Source organism: Ochotona princeps, chromosome 10 (genome assembly GCF_030435755.1).
Source record: "Ochotona princeps isolate mOchPri1 chromosome 10, mOchPri1.hap1, whole genome shotgun sequence".
Taxonomy (NCBI): domain Eukaryota; kingdom Metazoa; phylum Chordata; class Mammalia; order Lagomorpha; family Ochotonidae; genus Ochotona; species Ochotona princeps.
Genome location: NC_080841.1, coordinates 52,587,289 through 52,611,865, shown reverse-complemented (window position 1 = coordinate 52,611,865; position 24,577 = coordinate 52,587,289). Strand labels below are relative to the sequence as shown.

At 36.5% G+C, this 24,577-nt stretch overlaps 2 protein-coding genes across 4 annotated transcripts in view; both read left to right on the top strand.

Annotated features, from left to right (window-relative positions):
• Positions 1-24,384, top strand: part of AHCTF1 (AT-hook containing transcription factor 1) — a 46,686-nt gene extending 22,302 nt beyond the window's left edge. For all 3 annotated transcript variants that reach the window (XM_058669440.1, XM_058669438.1, XM_058669439.1), the window contains exons 16-36: positions 441-545; positions 1,409-1,502; positions 3,883-4,006; positions 4,145-4,201; positions 5,172-5,318; positions 5,826-6,013; positions 6,591-6,735; positions 6,813-6,944; positions 7,524-7,674; positions 8,533-8,683; positions 8,935-9,042; positions 9,212-9,404; positions 11,308-11,511; positions 11,667-12,048; positions 12,820-12,907; positions 13,991-14,088; positions 15,963-16,153; positions 17,576-19,352; positions 20,268-20,401; positions 21,489-21,571; positions 22,720-24,384. In XM_058669440.1, coding sequence (XP_058525423.1) covers positions 441-545; positions 1,409-1,502; positions 3,883-4,006; positions 4,145-4,201; positions 5,172-5,318; positions 5,826-6,013; positions 6,591-6,735; positions 6,813-6,944; positions 7,524-7,674; positions 8,533-8,683; positions 8,935-9,042; positions 9,212-9,404; positions 11,308-11,511; positions 11,667-12,048; positions 12,820-12,907; positions 13,991-14,088; positions 15,963-16,153; positions 17,576-19,352; positions 20,268-20,401; positions 21,489-21,571; positions 22,720-22,912 — 4,745 coding nt within the window. In that variant the 3' untranslated portion in view covers positions 22,913-24,384. The remainder of the gene's footprint in view (positions 1-440; positions 546-1,408; positions 1,503-3,882; positions 4,007-4,144; positions 4,202-5,171; positions 5,319-5,825; positions 6,014-6,590; positions 6,736-6,812; positions 6,945-7,523; positions 7,675-8,532; positions 8,684-8,934; positions 9,043-9,211; positions 9,405-11,307; positions 11,512-11,666; positions 12,049-12,819; positions 12,908-13,990; positions 14,089-15,962; positions 16,154-17,575; positions 19,353-20,267; positions 20,402-21,488; positions 21,572-22,719) is intronic.
• LOC101523578 (kinesin-like protein KIF28) overlaps positions 24,086-24,577 on the top strand; it is a 44,860-nt gene continuing 44,368 nt past the window's right edge. The window contains exon 1 of the mRNA XM_004578848.3: positions 24,086-24,169. Within this exon, the coding sequence (XP_004578905.3) occupies positions 24,086-24,169 (84 nt within the window). The remainder of the gene's footprint in view (positions 24,170-24,577) is intronic.

Here is a 24,577-nt window from a genome sequence, read left to right as displayed (position 1 = left end):
ATGCTAGACTTTTTTTAATGCAGAGCTGCTGAATGTTATAAGATGTACTTAAAATTTGGTAAATTTTAGAATTTAATCAATGTTGGTTTAAATGTGTTCAGTATAGTTTTAAAAATTGTTAATTATGTATTTGTTCAATGAATTTGTTCTTGTTTTGTTTTGTTTTGTTTTGTTTTGTTTTGTTTAAAGGCTTGGCCTAAAGACATTACGCTTGTTAGTATGAGGTGTTCACTTTGTTTAGCCAGCTCCTTATTAATTTTAGTATTTTGGACATTTTGTCTGACATAGCTTTGAACCAAAGTAGGTAGATGCTAAATCTGTTCGAAATATGTGTATTGTTAAAACATCAAATAGCTAGTTTTCACAAATTGTTGAACAGCTTGAGTTCTTTGTGGTTGACAGATTGAAAGTTAAATGTCTGATTTTAATTCTCTTTACAGGTTTGATAGACTTAAGCAATAAATATATAGTTGCCCAGCTTATCTGTCAGTATGTGCAGATGGTCCTGTGGTTCTCTCATTCCGGACTTTTACCAGAAGGCTTAGGTAAGATATTTAATTTATGAAAAACAACTGAAATATTTTTCAATCTTTATAGGTTTTTTTTGTTCAAGTTTATTTGCTTCCACCTCATTTTATGCGTTGTTGCATTCTTTCTCATTTTAGGAATGAGGACAGTGTCTCACCTTCATGCCTGATAATGCAGGTGTTCTATAAATGTTTATTGCGTTGAATGACATTTAAAAGACGAAAGCATGAGAAATATGTCTTATAAAAATAGTTTCATTAAAATTGACAGTAATAATTGAAATCTGTGGAACAGTGGTTCCTGTTACTTTGTGTGCTGATCTTTTCCTATTTAGGGATCTTTTAATGTGTTTACTAATAATTTTTTATCATCAGTTAGATGCTGCCTCTTGACTAATACTGTCTGATGCCGAGAATGAAAGAATTCATTAGTGTTGACTGTACAGTTTTTGTGTTAGAATGTACTTCTGAAAACACCTTCTTCCACATTTCCAAAATGCACTTTAGGTTTTATTCAGACGTGCCTCTGCACTGCATGTAAATAGTCGTTGATCTTACTCTTCCATAATTCTTTGAGATTTGTATTTGAAAAGTCTGCATTATTTGCTTTACGATCATTGTGTGTGCATAAAGAGAAAAATTATTTAGAACAGTTTCCAGGATTTCAAACCTACATCTTTGTTGGAGACTTATTTCCTCTGACTTTTGAATTTTCTTTTACACCTGTAATAAAAGAGCTGTAGTATTTTTCTTCAATTATTCAGCCAGTCTGCAGGTTAAACAACATTACAATAGTAAAAATATCAATGTATATCCGAAAGTTGTTGAGATAATTTGGAAACATTACTAGCTTTTTTTCCAATTCTTAAAAAAAAATCTAGATGATGCTGTGCAATTGTCAAGGTTATGCTACAACTACCCCGTAATTCAGAACTACTACACCAATCGTCGACAGAACTGTGAGCGTTTGTCAAGGTATAGTACATCCTAATCATCAATACATCTTAGAAATTATTCCCATCAGAAAACACATTTTCTCAGGACAGAATTTATCATGTTACAAATAGGTTTAAGTGTGAAGAACTCTCAGAAAAGTATCAGATTCATTAACAGTATTTTTGTTTTACTTGTATTGCTTTTCATGATCTTAATGGTTACACCTTTATTTTAGAATTTGAGTATAGCTAATAAATCATTGTTTTTCTGAATAAGAACCAGTTATTTAACTTTTTTTTTTTTTTACTGTTGGTTGTTTTGCAATAAAGGAGTAAAAGTAATAAAGATCAAGTAAGGTTTGGCCCTGTCTCTTAAGTTAGCCTTCCTCACATTAGAATGACAAAATTAAAGAACAAACAATGTTTTCTTCATTAAGAATCACTGGGGAATAAGTACTTAAATGGCTTTGCCATAGCTTTAAATCTGATGCATGGACTCAGTGCTTCATGATAACTAATATAGGATTGTGAACATGAACTTTAGAGATTGATTGAATGTATTTTAAAATGCTAGATTTATTATTTTGTAAATGTATGTCCTCAGGTGGATTTGCTTATACCTTTTTACATTATTTGTCATGTCAGTTATACAGTCAGTGTAAGAATTACATGAAATGGCAGGTATTTGGCTTTGTGGATAAAGTGCTGAATGTCACATCTAATATTGGAGTAAAGTACCTGGGTTTGATTCCTTGCTTTGCATCACAGTTTTAGTTCCCTGCCAGTGTAGACCCTGGGAGACAGCAAGTTGTGATTCAAGTAATTGGGTCTCTGCTAGCAAGCTGGTAGACTTGGTTGGAGTCCTTGCTTCAAGCTCAACCTCTTGGCCACTGCAGGCATTTGTGGATTAAACTAGGGCAGTCTAGTACAGTGTCTTACAGACAGGCCTTCCATCTTCTGACTCACTCCACAGATGGTCTTAACTGGTGGAGCTAGGTCAATCAAAACCAGGGTCCAGGAGCTTCCTCCTGGCCTTCAGATTGGGGCAAGGTCCAAGGATTTAGGCCGTCCTCCGGTGCCTAGTGGAAGTTAGATTGGAAGCAGAGCTGCCAGGACTCATACTATACCTATACAGGATTCTGGTGTTCAGGTGTAGGATTATGTAGCTATGCCACTGCACTGTCTACAAATTTTATTCTTTTTTAATTTAGAGAATTCTCCCATCCTCTAGAGGGTTTGCTCCCCAAATGCATGCAATACCAGACCAAGCTGTACCTAAGAGCTTAATACAGGTCTCCTGTGTGGGTGGCATGTAACGAAGTTTTTTAAAAATAGAAAAAAACTGGGTCTGGTGCCATGGCCTAGCGGCTAAAGTCCTCGCCTTGTAGGCATAGGATCCCATATGGGCGCTGGTTCTAATCCCAGCAGCTCCACTTCCCATCCAGCTCCCTGCTTGTGGCCTGAGAAAGCAGTTGAGGACGGTCCAAAGCTTCGGGACCCTGCACCCACGTGGGAGACCCGGAAGAGGTTCCTGGCTCCTGGCTTCGGACTGGCACAGCACCAGCCGTTGCGGTCACTTGGGGAGTGAATCATCGGTCGGAAGATCTTCCACTCTCTCCTCCTCTCTGTTTATCTGACTTTGTAATAAAAATTAATTAATCTTTTAAAAAAAATAGAAAAAAACTTACATAAGATATGCTCAGGGCATCTAGTATCAAACTCCAGAAAAGCTCAATAGGTAGTAGATACTGCTGCTTTAATAAATAGTACTGGTTGAAGAAATGGATATTACATGAAATATCTGCTTATTACATTGTGGGTACTCAGTAATGTATTTGATAATATGCAAGCTGTAACTTTTTGAAATTTGAACTACAAAATTATGAATCATCATATTCCATAGAGGTAAAATAGTCTCTGGGATTTGTCTGTAGTACTCCAGGTGCTAAATGATGTCCATTTTTTTTTTTTTTAAAGATTTATTTATTTTATTACAGTCAGATATACAGAGAGGAGGAGAGACAGAGAGGAAGATCTTCCATCCGATGATTCACTCCCCAAGTGAGCTGCAACGGGCCGGTGCGTGCCAATCCAAAGCCGGGAACCGGGAACCTCTTCCAGGTCTTCCACGTGGGTGCAGGGTCCCAGTGCTCTGGGCCATCCTCAACTGCTTTCCCAGGCCACAAGCGGAGAGCTGGATGGGAAGTGGAGCTGCCGGGATTAGAACCGGCGCCCATATGGGATCCCGGGGCTTTCAAGGCGAGGACTTTAGCTGCTAGGCCACGCCGCCGGGCCCATGATGTCCATTTTTAACGCAGTTCTCTTTAGTAGGTGGGATTATAGCTTTTTTTAAGAGTTGATGCTTCTTGTTTTGATGAGTCATTGGTATTAAATAATCCTTAGTGTTTCCTTTATTGCAGAGGGAAGTGGAACCATGATTGCTTGATGATTGATGGATTGGTTTCTCAATTAGGAGATGGAATTGAGAAGTTATGGAGACGAGAGGAAGGAGGCACAGGAAAATACCCTCCTACAAGTATACATGTAGGTTTACCGTCATGTGAGGTTGAGGAGGGTGGAGACATGTTTAACTGTTTTTTACAACTCTCTGAGGCTTAGCAAAACAGGGCCCTGATGCATAGCTGTGTAAAACTCAAAGTTTTTAATTTTTTCGTTTCACAGGCACTACTTGACATATACTTGTTGGACAACGTTACTGAAGCAAACAAGCATTTTATTGTATCCTTTAAAATTTTACTAAATATTTTGTGTTACCAAACTCTTAAAATTTAAGAGCAATAGGTATGTCCCATGCCTAATCTAAGCTCAGTTTTGTTTGAAACATCTTTAAAGAAGTATTCTGGCCTATGATAGACCTGAAACTATGCAAAATTTTGTTTTATGTTTAGTTTATGCTTAGGTTTTCTAGGGATGATATGTTCCTTAGCTTTTATTTCTTAAGTGTGTCACACTCAAAGAATGACTACTGTAGAAATATAACCTCAAGGATGTTGGGTGATTCAGATGAATGGATTATAATTAAATTACTTTACAGGTTAAATGTCTTTAGTCATTGCTTGAGCTTTGTAGTTACTATTTTTTTTTCTTCCTTTTAATTTTTATGTATTTCTTTTATTGGAAAGGCAGAGTTACAGAGGGAAAGAGAGCTTCCATCTCTGCTGGTTCACTCCCAAAACAGCTGAAATGGCCAGGGCTATGCCAGGAGGCATCTCACATTGGGTAATTGTTACCCAGTCGCTTGGGCTGTCTTTCTGCTGCTTTCTTCGGCCATTAGCAGGGAGTCAGAGCAGAGAAGCAGCAGCCAGCCCTGGAACTGGCGTGCACAGGGATGCCAGCATTGTAGGTGTTAGGTTATCTCACTGTGCCACAGCACTAGACCTTGTAGTTTCTTTAGCTAAAAATGTGCAATTCCTTTACAGTTTAAGAGCTGTATGATGTGTTTGCTTAAGCTACCAGCTTTTGTCAAATAACTGGAATTTTGTCATTAACTTTGTTGTTTGAATTTCCTAAGTTACAGACTTCACAAAATAAGTATATATTCATTTTGTGGTGATAGTAGTAAAATAATAGGAAAGCAGATTTTAACAGAATTTTCTTATAAGTTTCAAATTGTCTTTTAATGATATTCTAGTATTACCTATTCTAAATAGATGTATGGCAGTTTTTATTATCCTTAATATTTTTAAAGACCATCTATTTGCTGCTTGATATTATGTATTCCTCTCCAAACAAAATGGATACTTCCATTGAGTCCTTTCCTACTGCCTTCGCCATTTCTTGGGGCCAGGTTAAACTTATTCAAGGATTTTGGCTGATAGATCATAGTGACTATGAGGTAAGTGTATTCACTTAGAACATAAACCTTTGTTAATGCTAGAAAATATATGTGACTGTATTTTATGTAAAAGATACCTGTTTCTAGAGATAATTTGAAAGGAGATCTGATTTACTCAAAAGTGTGCCTTCACTAAGTCTTACTAGATTACAAAGAAAAAAACAGTTTAGAACTCCAGGATTCCTATTGTCTGCAGAAAGTAAACAATTCTGAAAATTTCAGATGCAGTGATTGTTGGGTAACAAATATGTATAGGATATTGTGTGAACCCTGAAAGCATTGATATCCGGGTTTGGTAAATGGAATAGTCAATGGAAAGTTTTTTTTTAATGTATCAAAGATATGAGGATATTGTGAAGCATTCTTTAAAATTTGCTGTAGATTGAAGTACCTCTTTTCATCTTATTTAAATTGGTTTATCTTGATTTTTGTGAGCTTTAGTATTTCTAAAGGATAGCAACTATGTCTAAATGCAACTTATAATTTAGCATTTCATGTAAATTTCAGAGTGGTTTGGAGCTTTTGTTTCATCCAACTACTTCAAAGCCGGAGTCATGGCAACATGCAAAGGTTATTGAAGCGTTTATGAGTCAGGGTGAACACAGACAAGCCCTCAGATACATTCAGACAATGAAGCCAGCGGTGTCCAGTGGGAGTGATGTTATCCTTCATCTCACTGTATTGCTTTTCAATAGGTAAGCATATACTCTAAAAATTAAAACTCATAAATGTTAAAGAAAATGGAATTGATGAGATAGATAGCAGTATATATAGTATTTGATTGCATTACAAAATTATACTTTATCTTTCAACAATGCCTTTTATCTGCAGTACCTTCCTCTGGGGGTGTAAAACCTAAAATTTGACCACAACTCTCCAATTACATCATGCTGTAAATCAGTTGGAATGTTTAATTAAGCTGGATTCTGAACCTGTAAATACAATATTTTTCTCATCTACTTGCAGTCACTCATTCTTTTTCACTTTTCAGTCCCGTGGTCACTTAAGATGTGCCTTCTGCTACACCACACCCATCTTTCAGTTCTGTTTGGGCCACACCTATGTTGTATTATTCTGTTATGTAGCATTTTAGTAAAAACAGTATAAAAATAGCTTTTTAACATTTTATTTTGTTCACATGAGATACAATTAGTATTCAAGAAATTTTGAAGATAATTTTTAAATTTTAACAGAAAAATAACAAGATTCTGTAGATAAATGACTTGCTTTGAATGTGTAAATAGATTTTCTGAAACTAAACTTTGATTTCAGATGCATGGTTGAAGCTTGGAATTTATTGCGACAGCATTCTAATAGGTTGAATGTAGAGGAGTTACTAAAGCACACATATGAAATCTGTCAGGAGATGGGCTTAATGGAGGATTTACTGAAGTTACCATTTACAGACACCGAACAGGTAATCACTTATTAATAAAATCTTACCAGGAATTCATGATGACTCGATGGGTTACAAATGGATTTTGTTCTTCCTAGGACTGTTTGGTGAAATTTTTGCAGACCAGTGCCAGTGTTCAGAATCGAGAATTTCTCGTAGTTCACCATTTGCAGCGTGCCAATTATATCCCTGCCTTGAAACTGAACCAAACTCTGAAGATTAATCTTACGGTATGATTCAGGTTTTTGTAATATGGAATAAAGAATAAGGAAAACTGGAGACTTTTTGGTTTGTTGTAAGAATTTGTAGTTTGGTAACATGAGTTACATTATCTTGAACTTGGAGAATCCTTATCTTCGCAGTGTTGCTAGATTACCAGCTCACTTAGGGAAAATTAGAGAAAGCAATAGAGGGCAGGAATATGAAATATTATTTTGTAAGTTTAATTAGTTTTGTATGTACATAGAGCATTGAGCTGAAAAGATCAGACTCCGTGGTTGGTTCAGTTTCCTTGGACACAGATTCTGTCATTAGTCGCTCATGTGTAAAATTGTAATAGCTCCCTGAGGTGGTTATGATGATAGAATACCACTCTTATGTGGAGTAAAATATTATCTGACACATTGATGTTTAATAAATGGCAGTTATTGTTTGCATTACTTGTGTAGAATTGGGTATTTGTTAGTAATTTGGATTTAGCAATTAGGTATGTGTGTGAAATCCTTGTTTTGTAAAATCTAGGTAGGTGAAAGATACTCATAATTAGATTGTAAGTGTGGAATATATGACCATTATGTTATGTCCAATAGAATGACCGTGATCCTCGTTTGCGAGAGAGATCAGTGGCTCGAAATGCTATATTAGACCAGTATGGGAAGGTTCTTCCTAGAGTCCAGCGAAAATTAGCCACTGAAAGAGCTAAGCCTTATCATCTGTCAAGATCATCAGTGCTTCGAGAAGGTATGACCTTTTGAAAAATGTTGGGACCTTTTGACCTAGAAAAGGTTGTGGAATCCATCATTATCTTATACTTAGCTTACTGTTGGTGAGTTTTTGGTTAGTTTGTTTTTTTATTTTTTTATTTTTAGATGAAAGACAGAGTTACTGAGAAGAGACAGAAAGAGGTTTTCCATTAATGATTATTTAATGAAAATCCTATGATAGGCAGTTAACCTAGTGGTTAAAACTTTGGTTAAGATGCTTGCATTCCCACATTTTACTTTAATTCAGTTTCCAACTCTAACCCCAGCTTCCTGCTAATGTAGACCCTAGTAAACAGAGAAATTGTTTCCTGCCAGTTGTCTGGGAGACCTGGATTCAGTTTGAGGCTCCTGACTCTTGCCTGGCCCAGCCTCCACAGCCATTTGGGAAATGAGGCAACAGATAGAAACTCTTTCTGAACTAGACATTTGTTTTTGAATTATTTATTTATTTATTTATTTATTTATTTATTTTTCTGGAAAAAGTCAGATCTACAGAGAGAAAGGTCTTCCATCCACCAGCTCACTCCCCAAGTGGCTGTTATGTCCAGACAGAGCTGAGCCAATCCAAAGCCAAGAGCCAGGAGCTTCTGAGTCTCCCACATGGGTTCAGGGTCCCAAGGCTTTGGGCCATCCTCTGCTACTTTCCTGTTCACAAGCAGGGAGCTGGATGGGAAGTGGCGCAGCCAGGACCCAAACAGTGGCCAAATGGGATCCCAGGGTATGCAAGGAAAGGACAGGACTCAAGCCACTAGGCTACTGCGCTGGACTTCAAATAGACTTTTTTTTAAATATCTTTTTTTTAACAGATACAATTAAATCCAATATTCTTTTACAGTTTCTAGACCCAAGCCATTATCAACAATTCCAAAACAAGCTGTGTCAGGGACAGTATTAACAAGATCTTCTTTCATCAACAATGTGTTGTCTAAAATTGGAGAAGTTTGGACCAGCAGTGAGCCTAAAAACAGCATCTTAACCTACATTAGGTATGTTATTTGTAGCCTGTTTAAAGCCATGCTATCTGTTAGCCTATCCTGGGCATCATCAACATTTACCAACAATCTACCCTTGTTGCCACAGGATTTCTTAGAATGTGTGAAAATCTGGAAGTAATTTTTATTTTGGTTATTTTTTTCACAGAAAGATTTTACTTTAAATAGAAAAGTGCTACATTTGCGTTTTGTAAGTGCTTGATGTGATACATATCAAAAGTTAAAAATGTTCATTTCCTTTGTAGTCCTAAAACAGAAGAACCAGCTCCCATAGCATATTCTCTCCCAGATCTGGAACTCCCTGAGGCATTTGTTAGAACACCTATTTCAAAAACATCACAGAAGGTTTCTCGGTAAGAAATTCTTTAGTAAGACACAATGTTAGATGATTATCAGTTTTTAACGATCTTTGAATATGGAAGTTTGAATAGTTCAATGGTTTGCTAAATTTTTTTTGTTCAGTATAACTCAATAAGGAAGCTAACCACAAGTTTTCTAATGTTATGTGTATTCTGATTACAGATTGCTGGATCTCGTTGTTCATCCTGTTCCACAACCTTCTCAATGTCTGGGTCTGATTCAGCAGAGCCCTCCCAAGTCACCTTTGTACTTGCCATCCAGTGTATTGCCTTTAAGATCACAATTGAAGGGGTCACATCTGAATACCTCCAGGGCTTCTGAATTCTGCATACTTGAAACTCCTCTTATAGTTAAGGTTAGTATTATATGATATAACAGTCAGCAAAAGCTGTGTAGTTTTTGGGTAGTAAGAAAAATAGCCAATCTCTTTAATCAGTAGCTTTAAGCATTTCTTTTCCATTATCTTAGTCCTTTGCTGACACAAAGTGTTAACAGTTAATTGCTTCTGTTTCTCTTTTCTTGGTTAGCCTTTTCTTTTTTTCCCCACATTCCATAGTAAATTATTAGGTAGACCATTGGAACAGGCTTCTAAGTCACAAAAAACTTGTGATGCCTGTTAGCAATGATCTTTTACCATACCACTTTTTATAAATCTTTTTTTTTTTTTTTTAAGATTTTTATTTATTTTTATTACAAAGTCAGATATACAGAGAGGAGGAGAGAGAGAGAGGGGTGAAGATCTTCCATCCGATGATTCACTCCCCAAGTGAATACAACAGCCGGTGCTGTGCCGATCCGAAGCTGGGAACCAGGAACCTCCTCCGGGTCTCCCACGCAGGTGCAGGGTCCCGAAGCTTTGTGCCGTCCTCGACTGCTTTCCCAGGTCACAAGCAGGGAGCTGGATGGGAAGTGGAGCTGCTGGGATTAGAACCAGCGCCCATATGGGATCCTATGCCTACAAGGCGAGGACTTTAGCTGCTAGGCCATGGCGCCAGGCCCTACCATACCACTTTTAAATGTTTTTATATTTGTTATTCACTAGTTCCTTGTCCAGGGTTTCGCTTTGAATTCCAAATGCTGTGGCTTCTTTGTTGTTAAGATCCAGCATTTCTAGTGAAATACATAAATTCTTGCTTTCCACAGTGAATTAAAAACTTTAGTACATGCTACTCCTAACAAGTTGAAAAGCAAGTTATAAATTATGTTTCATTAAACTTTATATCCAGTACAGTATTTCTAACATTTTTTTCCATCTGTTAAAGAAAAATCCTATTTTGTATTTTCAGCAACTAAGTTCAGATGTAATAAAACTGGGGAATAACTTTTTGCATGATGCCAATAGATAGAATAATTATGTATATAATCTTGTAATGTAGCTAACCGAATTCAGTAATCTAGTGGTATTTTTAAAAAACCTATTTTTAAAAACCTATTTGCTTTTAGAGAGCAAATGAAATTAAATTCTGAATAATTTGCATGCCAGCATCAAGTTATTTTCTGATTATAGGACATTTTCAGGGGATAAAATCAAGTTACTGAATTCATGGAAATTTTTTGTAAAACCTTGATGTTTGTCTCAGCAGTTTAGGTTAGCTTCCCATAATTTAGGTTCTGTTTATCACAAGCAATTTTCTTGTTCACCTCACTAAAAACTTACAAATTAAAGAATTTATCTTAGCAACTGGCTTTTAATTGAATTTAAATTGAAAAAAAAAGAACAAGACTTTTAGAAAAGTGGTGGATGTAATATTAGGTTTGGTTCGGTTTGGTTTGGTTTTGAAGACTTGCTTATTATAAAAGGCAAAGTAGCAGAGCTCTGCTGTCTCCTGGCTTATGCCCGAATGGCCACAGTAGCTTGTCCTGGGCCAGGCCAAAGCAAGCAGCTGAGAAATACATGCTGTGCATCCCGTAAGTGGCAGCAGCCCACATGCTCGGGTCATTATCAGCTGCTTTGCAGACAAGCTTGCTTGGAAGAACATAGCTTCAGGATCTAACCAGACATCCTGGTAAGGGCTGTGGTGTCTTAAGTTTAACCTGCTGCAGCATAATGGTTACCCTTGCAATTTTAAGTTTGTAACTCTATATGAAAAAGCTCTGGTAGAATTTTGTGTATTTCAGGTAATCTGAAATAAAATTTTCTGGTCAAATTTTTTTTGTAGACGAGAACATCACCACTACTGTGATTCGTTTGGCCGTGTCTGTCTCTGTGTGCCTTTTGTAATTACTAATGGTAGAATTACATTTATTTTTTGTTTCAGAAAGCCAAAACTTTGGCCATGTCAGTTACCTCGTCTGGATTTTCTGAGTTTACGCCTCAATCTATCCTAAGGTCTGGTCTTCGAACAACACCGTTGGGGTCTCCTTCTCTATCAACAGGGCGGTCTCTTACTCCTCCTCTACGATTTAAAGAAACCAGAATTTCATTCATGGAAGAAGGCATGAATGCAAAAGGTGCTACTGGGGTAAGTTTGATAGTACTTAGGAGAATATGTTAAGAATATATTCATTCTTAGAAGGAAAAAGTGAGATAACAATATGCAAATTATCATATGCAGTCTTAGGAACCAGACCAAACCAATGTTTACTTTTTTTTTTTTAATCTTTTTTTCTCAAATAGGCTGCAGAGGACAGCAAAATACATGTTACAGCATCTTTCCATAAGTGTGGACTTGAAGGAGAAGCCAATTGGCTGAAAAACAAAGATAAAACCTTGTCATTTCCTTTGAATAGCCCTGAAAATGACCATCAAATAACACATGTGAGGTCACAGAATACATCTTCACAAAGTTTGGAGAAACTGGATATGAGCAAAGAAACCAGTCCTGCCTCAACCAGATCAGATCAGACTATCTTAGATTATCAGGATGCGCCATCACCAGAAGAATTTGAGGATGTTATTTTTATGGACTGTAAATCAGCAAATACTTCTGAGCAAATTACAAACTTAACAGAACAAACTGAGAAAAATGATAGTCCTCTAGACCTTGAGAAACAAATGGGTAAGAATTTATTACCAAGTACTCAAAATTGCCATTGATGTCTTATGATTTTTTTACCATAAGAAAAATTCTACGTTAAATATTATATTCTCACAGCATACTAGGTTGTAGATGAGATACTATAGTTGAAGCCAGAACATAGGGATGCGAAAAGACTTAGTTTGGAATTGGTAGAATAGAAAGATTAAGCTTTTTGTTCCTTACCCCATACATACGTAGTTTATCTATAAAGAATTCCTTAGTTGAACTGTGTATAACCAACAGAGTAATAACTGTCATACGTAACTTCTTTGGAGAAATATTTGTTGCCTAATTGAGTTAGCTTGCTTAAGAATTATTTCAGTGAGGCTTGGACTATGGTATCTTTAGCAAGTAAACACAAGCATTAATTGCTCATGTCCAGAAAATCTTTGTTGTTGTTGTGTAAGGGACAGACTTAACACTCACCTCACTGTCCGTATCCCACAACAGCCAGGGCTGCAGACTCCATCCAGGTCTCCTTTGCAGGTTGCAGGGATGCTTCAGCTTGAGCCTTCCACTGTCGCTTACCAGTGTTTGCTTTAGTGGAAGCTGGAATGAGGAGCCAGGCCCAGGCCTTGAGCTCAGCTAGTGCAGGCCTGGTCATTGTGGACATTTGGGAAGTGAACCAGCAGAGGTGGGAATTCTGTCTCTGCCTCTGAAATAAATTTAAAAAGTAAGCTATAATCCAATATCATTAGTAACTGCTATTTAGCATAAATTAATGTTTTGTATGATGTATTGGCATTTTAGAAGTTGGAGAGGAAGCATTTACAGATTCAAATCGTTTAAGCCCCATTCAAGGAGCTGATTCTCACTATGCACCATCCATCCACAAAGGGTAAGCTTACAGAGAAAAATATATGTTTTTGGAGAAATGCAATGGAAGTGAAGTAGTCATAAAATATGCTTATGCAGATTTTTTACATCTCCATTTCAGTAGCATTTTCTATTTTGGAAGTTCATTGGTGTAGTTGTGTGTTGCTTAGTGGTTGCAGTGAAATATGTGACACGTTTCCAAATTAAGACCTTTTTTGGGAGGGGGGAGGCAAACCAAAAGATAGACTTACAGCATGTATTTCTTCATTGCCTCCTCTTTGCAGTGGTCTCAGAATAATCAGTCCTGGGACTTGTGGAAGGCCGATAGTTTTCATTTTTATTGACTGAATAATACATTATGTTAACAGAAAATCAGTCGTACTAAGTGTTATAAAGCAGTGCTATTTAAAGTGTGATCTCTAGCAAGCAGGTATAGTTTTTAGTTTGTGATTTCCAAGGAGCTTGCATTAGAATATAACCCTGCACTGCTTCTATTATTGAAAAGTCAGCTAACGAATCAGTGTGTTTAGTGGACTGATTATTCTTGTAAGTAAATGTAGTATCGATATTTATATACCTACTTTAAAAAAAAAAATACACTTTATAGGATTATTTGTCTTGTTACTAAAAATAGCACGCTTTCATTCTGTTTTGAGGAAAGTCTAGCTTTAGGGCCACTGTCAGTGTGTTCCACAACTTAAATTTTATCTCATGAGTTAAGATAGGTTCCAGCAATCTCATCATTTTCTAAAAGCATTTAAATATTTAAGCTGGTTGCACTGAGTACATAAGAATGTTCCTTAGTGATTGGTAGACTTATTTGGATGACTACAAATTGTTAAAAATGGCTTACCACTAACAAGCATTTAAAAGTCATTTGTACCTTAAAACCATGCTATTCTTGCACAAAATAAAATCTTAAAAAAGCACAGCATTTTTTTTTCACTTGTAAGTTTTGCAGTGTTATTTAAAATACGTTGAAATAATACTGATTCTCTGAACTTCAGTTTTTATTAGCAAAATGACAAGTGAAGAAGCAGTTGGGTTAAAGCAAGTAGCACATGTGGGTTTTTCCACACTAAAATACATGTTTCTATTTCTAAAGGAAAATCCTTTCCCTGAAATCCAAGATGCCAGTTTTGGAGGAAGGAATGTTATCTGACGAAACCCACCTCTCTACAGCTAGAGCAGATAACAATAAATGTATGTATTCTTTTGATTGTTTTGATTGAATTATTTCATTTCAGTGTTTTGAGCTGGTATTTGTTTGTTTGCTGTTTTTCTTTACCCAGAACAAAAGAATCTACTGTCCATATTTTCTTAATTTTTCCCCACTGTATCTGAACAGCTTCTTTTAAGATATCCATGTTCTAAGGAGAATATCAACTACTTGTAAGATTCTATGTGGTGCTAATAGAAGTCTTGGAATGTTTTTTTGTAGGCATATTTTTTGCTTTGGAATGTGAACAAGGGAGTATATTAGCTCTCAACAGCCAGAATGTATGTCTGCTTTTTGGTTTTGTGAGATTCATATCCTTACAAGGCAATGGCTTTTTCTATTCTGTGATAGTCATAAGTTAAGGACAAAATGGACTTTATCATTAGAAAAAAATCATAAATGTATTCCTGGAAATATACCATTACATGGAATTTAGTGGTTTTTAACATTTTTTTTGTTTGAGCAGAGGGCTCTCATCCACTGGCTCACCCCCAGATGTCGTCCCTAGTAGCCCAGGCTAGCCTCAGGGTGAGACTGGGAACTCAGGCCAGGTTTTCTGCCAGTTACTGGAACTATCTCTGTTGCATCCCAGAGTCTGCACTGCAGGAATTTAGAGCCATAGCTGGGAATTGAACTCACATACTCAGGTGGGATATGGGCCTCAGCCGCTAAGCTAAATAAATACATCTGAAGAACATTGTTTTTTTCCTGTGTATATGATCTGCACCTGTTGAAAGAAGATACAGCAAAACTGGTTACACGTGTTAGTTTGTAATAAAGTTTTCAGTAGAAATAATAACCATTTCATAGAGTTGATAAGGTATGGATAATTAATTAGCTGTAAACATTTCCACTGGTCACTTTGTTTGCTAGTTTATTTCTGCAACATGTGTTTGGACATTGTAACATTGAACTTGGTAGGCCAAGTATTTGCAGATTTTTAAAAAATGTTTTCTCAAATAAAGGTCAATTACTATTTCCATAGTAGAAGGGAAAAATTCCAGTTTCTCTGCTAAACCGAAAGGGATAATATTTTTCATTTTGTTTTATTAGTACTTTGCATATGAGGGACAAGAGCCCCCATTATTGTTTATACTAGGAAAAGTATTACAGTATTTTTTTCTCTAAGTCTTTAGTTTTTGTTAAATACAAAGTGAAGCAGTTGAGTTAAAAATAAAAAAAACCATTAGTATTTTCAAGTGTTAGTCTGTCATATTTGAGTTTTGCATCATTCATAACCTCTGAACTCAAATATGACCTATATTTGCTAATGACAGAACTTTGACAGAGGAAAGGAGACATTTTTCTCACTGATAAGTCTAGAAATGATGGTGCTTTTTGTACTGCATTTAGATGCTTTCTGCAAAAGTGACCTATTAATCCTTTTTCATAGTCTGATGAAAGCTCAGATTGCTTGTCCGTCACCTAATTCTGTAATGACTTAAGAGTGGCTGGTTTTCTAGTAGTCACCTGATGGATATACTGTGAGTTTAATAAGAAATAAATAACTGAGCCTCTTCAAAGCAAATACCAGCATATAAAAAATTTCACAGTTGGGCAGAAATCCTGTTCTAATTGAGAAAAATTACTGGCATAATTTTAAAATGTTAAGTTCATTTTCTGTGTTTTATCTTTGTGGATAGTAAATATGTGTTGTTTAATCTGAATAATAGAATACTTCACTTGATCTTAGCCAAAAGGCCGAGAAGCAAGGACTGACGCAAAACACCGAATACTGAAGAAAAGAGATTAACATACAAATACTCTAAAACTTTCCCTTTTAAGATGTTAACATGCTTTGTTGCAGTATAATACTGTATTAAGATAACATGAAGCCTAATTCTGATTTTCCTTTCAGCTTTGGCTGATGGCTTTGGTGATTCCAGAGCCTCTGAAAGCCCTAGTATTTCTGAACATGGACATGACCGGGAAATTGCATTGAACTTAAAAGATCATGAGATAGAAGTCAGTGTGCTAAAAGAAGGTGTTAACTTACCAGAAGAGAAGCCTCCGGTTTCTGACAGTCCTCCTGACACTCAAGGAATTCATGTAAAAAATTTTAATTTTTGCTTTGCCTTTCGGTTTGTCTTAGATAAGTTTCAAAGCATGAAATAGTCTAAACCTAATAATGTAGTAGTATTTCCAAAAGTTTGGGAATGCTAAAAAATTAGACATCTATTTTGAAATTTTTTTAGGAAAATACTTTTATTCCATTCTTCCACATTGTGGGCTTTTCAAACGTAACTTCTGTTACCAGACTACTATATAAAAACCGCTTAAAAGTCTTGTTCAAAAAACAAGTATATAAAATTTTTTAAATAGAAAAAAGTACTTCAAGAAATTGGTTTTCAAGAAAACCAAAGGCTGTATTAAAGCAGCTGGTTTTACTTATTTTTGCTTTGTATTCAACTCAAAGTTTAAATGTCAGACCTGTCTGCAGAAGCTAAGCTATCCAGAGTATAAAAACGGGGTTTTTCTCAATGTATACTTGTCAGAAAATGATATTTACCTGGGTGATGCTGACCTTCTATATAGTCCAGAAAAGACTTCACGAATTTTAAGATGGAAAACTAACTCAGTTATTTCTAGAAATCTGATTATATAGAAATTGTGAAGTTTGCTAACTCGTAAAAGTTATCACATTATCCATATTCATTCTTGTGAGTTTTCTCACTGTTAAAGTCCCAGTTCTGTGGTTGGGAACCTGATAAACATGAGCATGCATAAGGGGAAATCCTCGTTTCTAGGGTTTTTTTTTTCCAATCTGTCATTTCATTGAATGTTTGGGGAGTGGGAAACTGTCTTTGTCTAGATGGGTGGCAATGTTCTACCGTCTGGGTCAGGAGATCTCTCTGTTACTGTCTACCTCCTCCTTTTTCTCCCCTTCCCTTACCAAAAGGTAAATGCAAGGAGCATTCCTTCCTCCACCAAACCCTTGCAGGAGAGGTACTGAACTTGAAAGCCTTGGGAATTTCATGGTTTATGCAGCCCCAGCAAAGGGAAGAGCATTCAGTCTAGCCCAAGGGAGCTTATGTAGGTGAATTGTTCTTCAACCTTATGGGGATCATACTGTTTAGAAAAGTGTGACATGTTAGGTAATTTGGGGATTTTCATTAAAACATTTGGGGGTGTTTGTCTTTCCTTTTCTTACGGGTGAGAAAATAAGTACTTAATTCTCACACCTATTAGCATCCAAGGTTTTGTTTAAAAGTCTTTTTACCTAGAAATATGTGAAATTCCTGCTTTAATTCCAGTTATAATCTCAAAATCTATTTCTAATTATTCTGAGTGTGAGAAAGTGTGATTGCTTAAAATGGTCATTTTATAAAGTAAACTCATAAGTGTTTGCCATATCAAATGTAGTTTTTTTTTTTAATGTGCACACCCACAGTAGGATACTCCTTTAAAAACTGTGTGTTAGATTCAAATATAGAATAAAATTCTTCAACCAGTTTCTTTAATTCATTTTAGGTAATTGAACATGAAAAGCTTGAAGCTCAGGATTCAGAAGCAGCTAAAAATCTTTCATTCAATGAGTTGTATCCCTCAGGAACTCTTAAGCTTCAATATAATTTTGATAGCATTGAGCAACAATTTTGTGACTTACCTGATAATAAAGACACTGCTGAATGTGACATTGCCGAAGTAGACGGAGAGCTTTTTGTGGCTCAGAGCAACTTTACTTTGATATTGGAAGGTGAAGAAGGAGAGACTGAAATGGGTGACTCTGCAGCAGCTAACATGTTACCTAAAGCAGCTAGCGCTGTGACCGACAAAAAACTTGCAAGCAGTGCAGAAAATGGTGATCATGGATGTGCTGTGAACTTACCAGCTATCATAACGAGTGATCAAGAGTCCCAAAAGGAAGAGACATTGCCATATGTGCCTGAACCAATTAAAGTAGCAATCGCAGAAAATTTATTAGATGTGATTAAAGACACAAGAAGTAAAGAAATGGCTTCAGATACAATAGAATGGTCAGTGGATGAGAACATACCCTTAATAAGCCAAAAGGTAATGTCTTCCACCAAGTTAACAAAATCTGCAGTTAAGACCGTTCAGGAAACAAGTACGACAACCATCAAGGTCGGCGAGACCAACGACACGATTTCCTCTAGAACCCGAGCAAGAGGACAACGCTTACAAAACCCGAGTGACAGCTCAGCACAAAAGGAAGAGTCTTCTAAGGTGCTGGGACTGTCTGTTACAAAGAGAACAAGGAAAACACAGATCCCTTCTGAGGCATCAGAGAGTTCCTTTTCTGATACCAAGGAAATAACTGAAAATCAAAACCAAAATGTACCTCAAAGTTCTGTTGCCTCTAGGAGAGGAAAGAGAACAAAGGAACTGAATAAAGACACCTCGATGGAACAGGAACTGCCAGTTACTCCAGCCAGGGAATTAAGAAGGTTAAAGTCATCTCAGCCGTTGGAACCAGCCCCTGAAGAAACTGCTAAAGAAGTTAAGCTTTCCTCTTCATCAAAAAAGACTCCTAAAAGAAGGAAAACTTCTGCAGAAAATCAGGAACGTGTTGAAACTGTAAATAACATGAAAGTGAGTAAAGCAGCAACTCCTAGCAGAACTATCAGAAAATCCAAACATGCCAGTTCAGAAGCTTCGGAAGATACGGAGCTGAAGCAAAATGCGGTATCCTATGACCCGGATCTGCCTCTTCAACTTAGGAGAAGGGGCAAAGAGAGAGATGCTGGTACACTGGATGTAACTGAAAGCTCAAAACTTGATTCATCCAAGCTGACTCTTCAGGCAGGATTTGATATACCTGACACACCTAGGAAACGTGGTAGGCCAAGAAAATTGAATCCATCCGAAGACGTAGGATCTAAGGCTGCTAAGGAAGAAAGCCCCACAAAGAGAAAAGTTGTTAGCATCCAAAGGAGATCTACAAGAAACACCCCAGCGAGAAGTGAAAGGACTGATGTTGCAAAACCAGCTTCAGAACAGTCGGTTTTAGTGCCACATGAGGAGCTCACTATAGTGATGAGCTCTGAGAAAAAGCTCTCCAGAAAGACTGAAAACCAAAGCCGAAAGCGTCCATTATGTGCCATATCTGAAGATCAAAAGTCAAATGACCAAGAGGGCTTGCTTGCGACAGCGGCTTTTACTAAATCCTCCTGTATCACAAGGAGAAGGTCTAGCAAGGCCACCTTGTTGTCAGACCTTTCTGAACCACAGAGTGAATCTTTTCTATTTTCTCCTCCTGCTTCAAAAGTTCCAAGAAAAATGAAAGGTACTTTTAATTTTTATCTAGACCACTCTATCTTAGTTGGCTAAGAGTATTATTTTGATTTAAAGCACTATTTGTTCTATACCTGACTTGTAGTTACAAAGTTTGAAATTCAAGAAGTTTATGATTCATTGTGTCATTTTAAATTCCTTAAATCACTTGACATCATTAAGAAACACGTTATGCCCATAATCACTGCTGGGCAGAACTGACAGGTCTGCATGCCCAGTTGTCTCATTGTCACTTACTCAGCTAATGATCATTTGATCAATGTATATTATACCTTCTCAACAGGGCTTATGTAGCTCCCTAAGGGTGGAGAGTGTCTTTATGTATTACACACATGCACATAAATAAATCATACATTTATAACATTAAAATTATGAGGCAAAACAACTTCAGTGGGGGTTATGCTTTAGAAGTTCTTGAAAAGGAAGTCGTAAAAGATTCATTCTGGTGTGGTTGACAGGTCCCTTTGTGGAGTGACTCTAAGGTGAAAGGGATGGCTAGGTAAACGTAACACTATTTCCAGGAATGCTCCTCCCCCTCTTTCCGCCTGTCCCTCACACTGTTGATTAGATTTTTCCCACACTTTGTAATGAAGACACTGAGGGTGAAATTTGAGCTGACTTTACTAAGCTACTAAACCAGGGGTGCTTCAGAAAAGTCTGTGGAAATGAAATTAAACAATAGGCTTATTTGGGTGCAGAAATTTTTAAACCCATACCATTCAACATTTGATTTACCCTAATGATATTGGGATGTTTCCTGTTATTTTGGCTTCCAAAAACAAGCCAGTTAGGATACCAGTGTTTTCCAGGTTTCAGGATTGTCTATTACAAATGTCACCTTAGTTGAAACAAGGATAGCATATCTGTAGAGGTAGAAAAAGATAAATGCTTTCTGTTTCAATTTCAGCTAAACAAGTAGAAGCTCCTGCACAGCTGAAAGAATTAGTGTCAGATTTGACTTCTCAGTTTGTTATTTCATCTCCTGCTTTGAAGACCAGACAAAAAAATACATCAACTGTGTCCAAGCTTGTAGATGAATTGGTAAGGAATATGCGATTTGTGAGTGTTTTTTTTAATTGATTTTAATTTTTAAAGTAAATACTAAATATTTTAAATAAGTTTCTAAAATGTTTTTAAAAAGTTTTTTTAAAAACAGGTTTCATGTATACTTAAAAGCCCAAAATTGTATGGCCTCTGCATCTTTGGAAACATTACCTTGAAGACAGATCTCTAGTATGTCACTGATACACTACCAGTTCTTGCAATTTAGGGAAAGATTGTAGTGCCACAGAATTATTTGAATGGGTTTATTCAAGATGGGGACCTGCATGTCCCCCAGAGTGTCATGCACAGAGCACAGTTGGAAATCACATTTCAGAGTGTTGGTTTTGTCACTTAATTGTACATAACCCTAAAATGAAGATAATTCAGGGACTGTGTGTCCCTAGTACATAATTTCTAGGCTTGTATTGAAGTATCTGCCATAAGTCAGTTCCCGTGCAGTGGCGAAGGCTGACACAAAAGTATTTTAAGCAACTCCCTTACTTTTTGTGGTTCACAGTTTGAATCTAATACGCAGCCTAATTGCAAGACAAAAACACAGTTATTCCAAAACGTGATAGGTGTCATTTACAGAAGGTAGAAGATAGTGGGTGCAGGTGTTCCCTGCGAGGCACAGAGTCAAAGCTTATCTCAGGATGTCAGTGGTGGGAGGTAGGGAATGCTCACGAACTAGCAAACAGCCATGTGCATATATTTGGATTGCTATCTGTGACTGAAAGATGAATTCTGGGGAGGAACACAGTAGTCTCCAGTGGCTCTGTTCTTACAAGAGGATGTCACAGTCTGGATTTGAACAGAAATAATGGGAACAGAAAAGCAGTGGACAGTGGTAGCACTGAAAAATAAAACTTGACAGGACTGTGAAATGAGTTGGAAATGAGGAATAAAGAGCAGTCCTAAAGGACTGATAAACATAAAATAAAATTTCTTAAAAATAGAAGAGGTAAATTTTGCATCTGTTGAGTTTGGATTCATTAGTAGGGTTATGCCTTGACTCCATATAGAACTTTTAAATGTGGATTTCAAATTTCTAATTACTTACCTTTGCAAAATCTTTAACCCATAGGAAGATGATGCTAAGGCAGGAGAAACTGTGAGAAAGCAAAAAGTGAGAAGAGTCAGGAATGCAGAAACAAGACAAGCAAGCAGGTATGACTTTTCTGAAATTTTTATGCATTTGCTACTCAAAATTAGATTGGAGAAGTCTTAATTTTGAAAGAGAAATTAGGCTCATTGGAAAAGGACAGTTCTCAGGGCCAGTTACAGTGCTTATGGTTAGCTTTCACTCTTGAAGTGAGATGGTTTCTCTACCTAGCATGAAAACCTACTCATCCTTTTTTAGAGAAAGGTGACTGGCTGTGGTAACTTATACCCAGTATCTCTATTTTCTGCAGTATGTGCAGTAGGAGAGGGAATGATTAGTCTTCTCATTAGTTAAATACATTAGTAGCAAGGAATCATAAATGTAGAAATCCTGGTGTTACTTTGCTAGTAGCAGTTAAACTGCATCCACAGGAAAATCACTCCATCTCAGAAATACTTATACATTTTCTCCATGCTGTGCTTAGGCATGGCTGAATTTAATGAAAGTATAAGGTAGAACTTTTTATTTTTGCATGTGTGTCTTAAGAGACAGAGACCAGAGATAAAACTCTTTGGCTGATTCATTTCCCTGATCACCCAAGACAGGGCTGGGTTGGAGCCACAACTGGGAAGTCAATGCAGACTTCGCACATGTGGCAAGAAATACTAGAGCCATCAGCCCGTCACTCTGGATCCATAAGAACAGGAAGGTGGAATTAGGAGCTGAAAGGGTACCAAACCCAGGAAGTGAGTGCAGGCATCCTAACCACAAGGCCAGAAACCCATCCCCATCTTAGCATGCCTCAAAACTGATTTAGTCACACTGTTGACCATAATACGTGATATCATTTTCATTGGGAAAACAACTACATATTTGTGAAATTACATAACTGCTGGTGTTTGAGAATTGTTATTTCTGATAGCTTCCGAGGACCTGCTTAGCTCTCTTACTGTGATTAATAGTGCTTGACCCATTCCTATCACCTCACAGTATCTGTTAGTACATTTAGAACATGTAAGTTCAACAGTGATTGTTGTTAATTAAATGCTCAGATCACAGAGTGAAAAACTCTGACCCTAATTAGCTTTTATGACCTAAAACATCATTTCACTCTCTTGTAAAATCGAAGTACTAGGCAAAATTATCCCTAAAATTTCTATTGTAGTGTTGGGAAGCCAAGTGTATGTGCTTATTCTTATTTTTCCACCTCCAGAAACACAGATAAAGAAGGTTCTTGGTCACCTCCTCCAGTAGAAATCAAGCTGATTTCTCCCCTAGCAAGCCCAGTTGATGGAGGAAAGAGCAAGCAAAGAAAAGCCACAGAGATGACAGGAAAAGCTCTTGGAAAGAACCGAAAGAAACTGTCTTCCTTTCCAAAGCAAGTTCTACGCAGAAAAATGCTCTAATTTTTCTTTCAAGTTTTTAATGTACACCTATTTGTAAAAAGATCACAATTGTGTGGATTATTAAAAATCATCTAATTTGGAAGAAAATAATTTATATATAAATTATTGTAAATTTTTGTAAACAATTCTTCAGTAGTAAAATAACTCCCTATGGAGTATGATTCTTACAATCCAGGCAATTTTTCTATTTTATATTAAGACTTCGTACATTTATATAATATGTAAATATGGCTATTGGAATGTTAAATAAAGTGTCTACTACTTCACAGTAGTTTGTGTCTTAGATTTTTGAGAGGGGATTTGTCTTAATGATTTTATATGCTAGTAGGCATTGGTCCTATTTCTTTAGTTAATAGATCTTAGAATGAGGATCAAACTGGTTATTTTAGAGTTGCTATTTTATAATTTATGCACTTTGATTCTGTAATTAAGATTTCTAATTATAAAGTGTATTTTGTTTTTGGCTGTCACTATGTTGAAATTGTGGGCATGTGACTTTGCCACTTTTTTGTACTTAGACAAATTTTGTGTAATCTACCTCAGATGAATTTTCCCAGTAATGCATTGGTTAACCTATAATGTTGGCATTTCTTGTTCAGCAAGCTTAAAGGCTGTTTATCTTTAAAAGGTCTCTTTATTCAGAGACTGATAATCCAGGTTAGTTGACCGGTTCACTGCTTACAAGCAACCTCACAAAAGGGTTTGAGAAGAATATAGGATCAGTCTGTTGGATGGCTATTCAGTGCACTTGCTGTGTGCCTAATGTTGATAAGAAAATGCAGGACAGATTTTGTACTGTAGCTTGGTACTGAATCACAGGAATCCCTTAATTTTCAGATATCAAAACTAGCAAATTATCACAGGAACCTCAGGCACGATTTTATTGAGGGTTTGAAATATGAGTTGATGTGGAAAAAGAAATAAAAGCACTCTGCATTTTGCAGTGTGACTGCACAATTATGTAATGATACTTGGTGTAGGCTATTAAATGCATCAATAAGTAAGTAATGTAAAATAATTTATAACAAGTAATTGATAGTGTGTAATGAATGGACCATTAATAATTGATCATCCGAAAATGAACTGCTCTTGTTGGCCAAGCTATTAATGCTTTAGTGTGAAGCACAAGTAAGCTGTGTGCTTTTTTACATTATTTTTCTACCAAGTAACAGTATGAATAATGAGAAAATGATGAAGATGCCTGTGCCAGGTACCGACAGTGTGAAAGTAGCAGTGCGCGTGCGGCCTTTCAGTCAGGTTAGTGGTAAAGGTTACATTGCCTTGTTGAAAATTTAACTGACTTTGATTTTATGAATTTTTTAATGAGAGTTAACAAACTTCTATTTAAGCTGCTTGTCATTTATGGAATATTAAAGTTATTTAAATGAAATTGTTAAATGAATAATTTAAGATCTGAACATTATTAAGTAAACACTTTTGCACAAGTAGCACAATAAAAAATGGCAAGAGAATCATTGTCAAGTGAATTGTTTTTAAACTAAAGCAATTTGGTAAACATAGTGAACATGGTGCCTATTTTCAAGAAATGTACTTTTTCTCCTATAAAAGGAATGTCATACTCAAACACTCTCAGTTCTAACTGCTTTTTAAAAAATGCTAAGTATTTACATGGCTTGTTGCTGAAGCACTTTTTCAGTATATGAC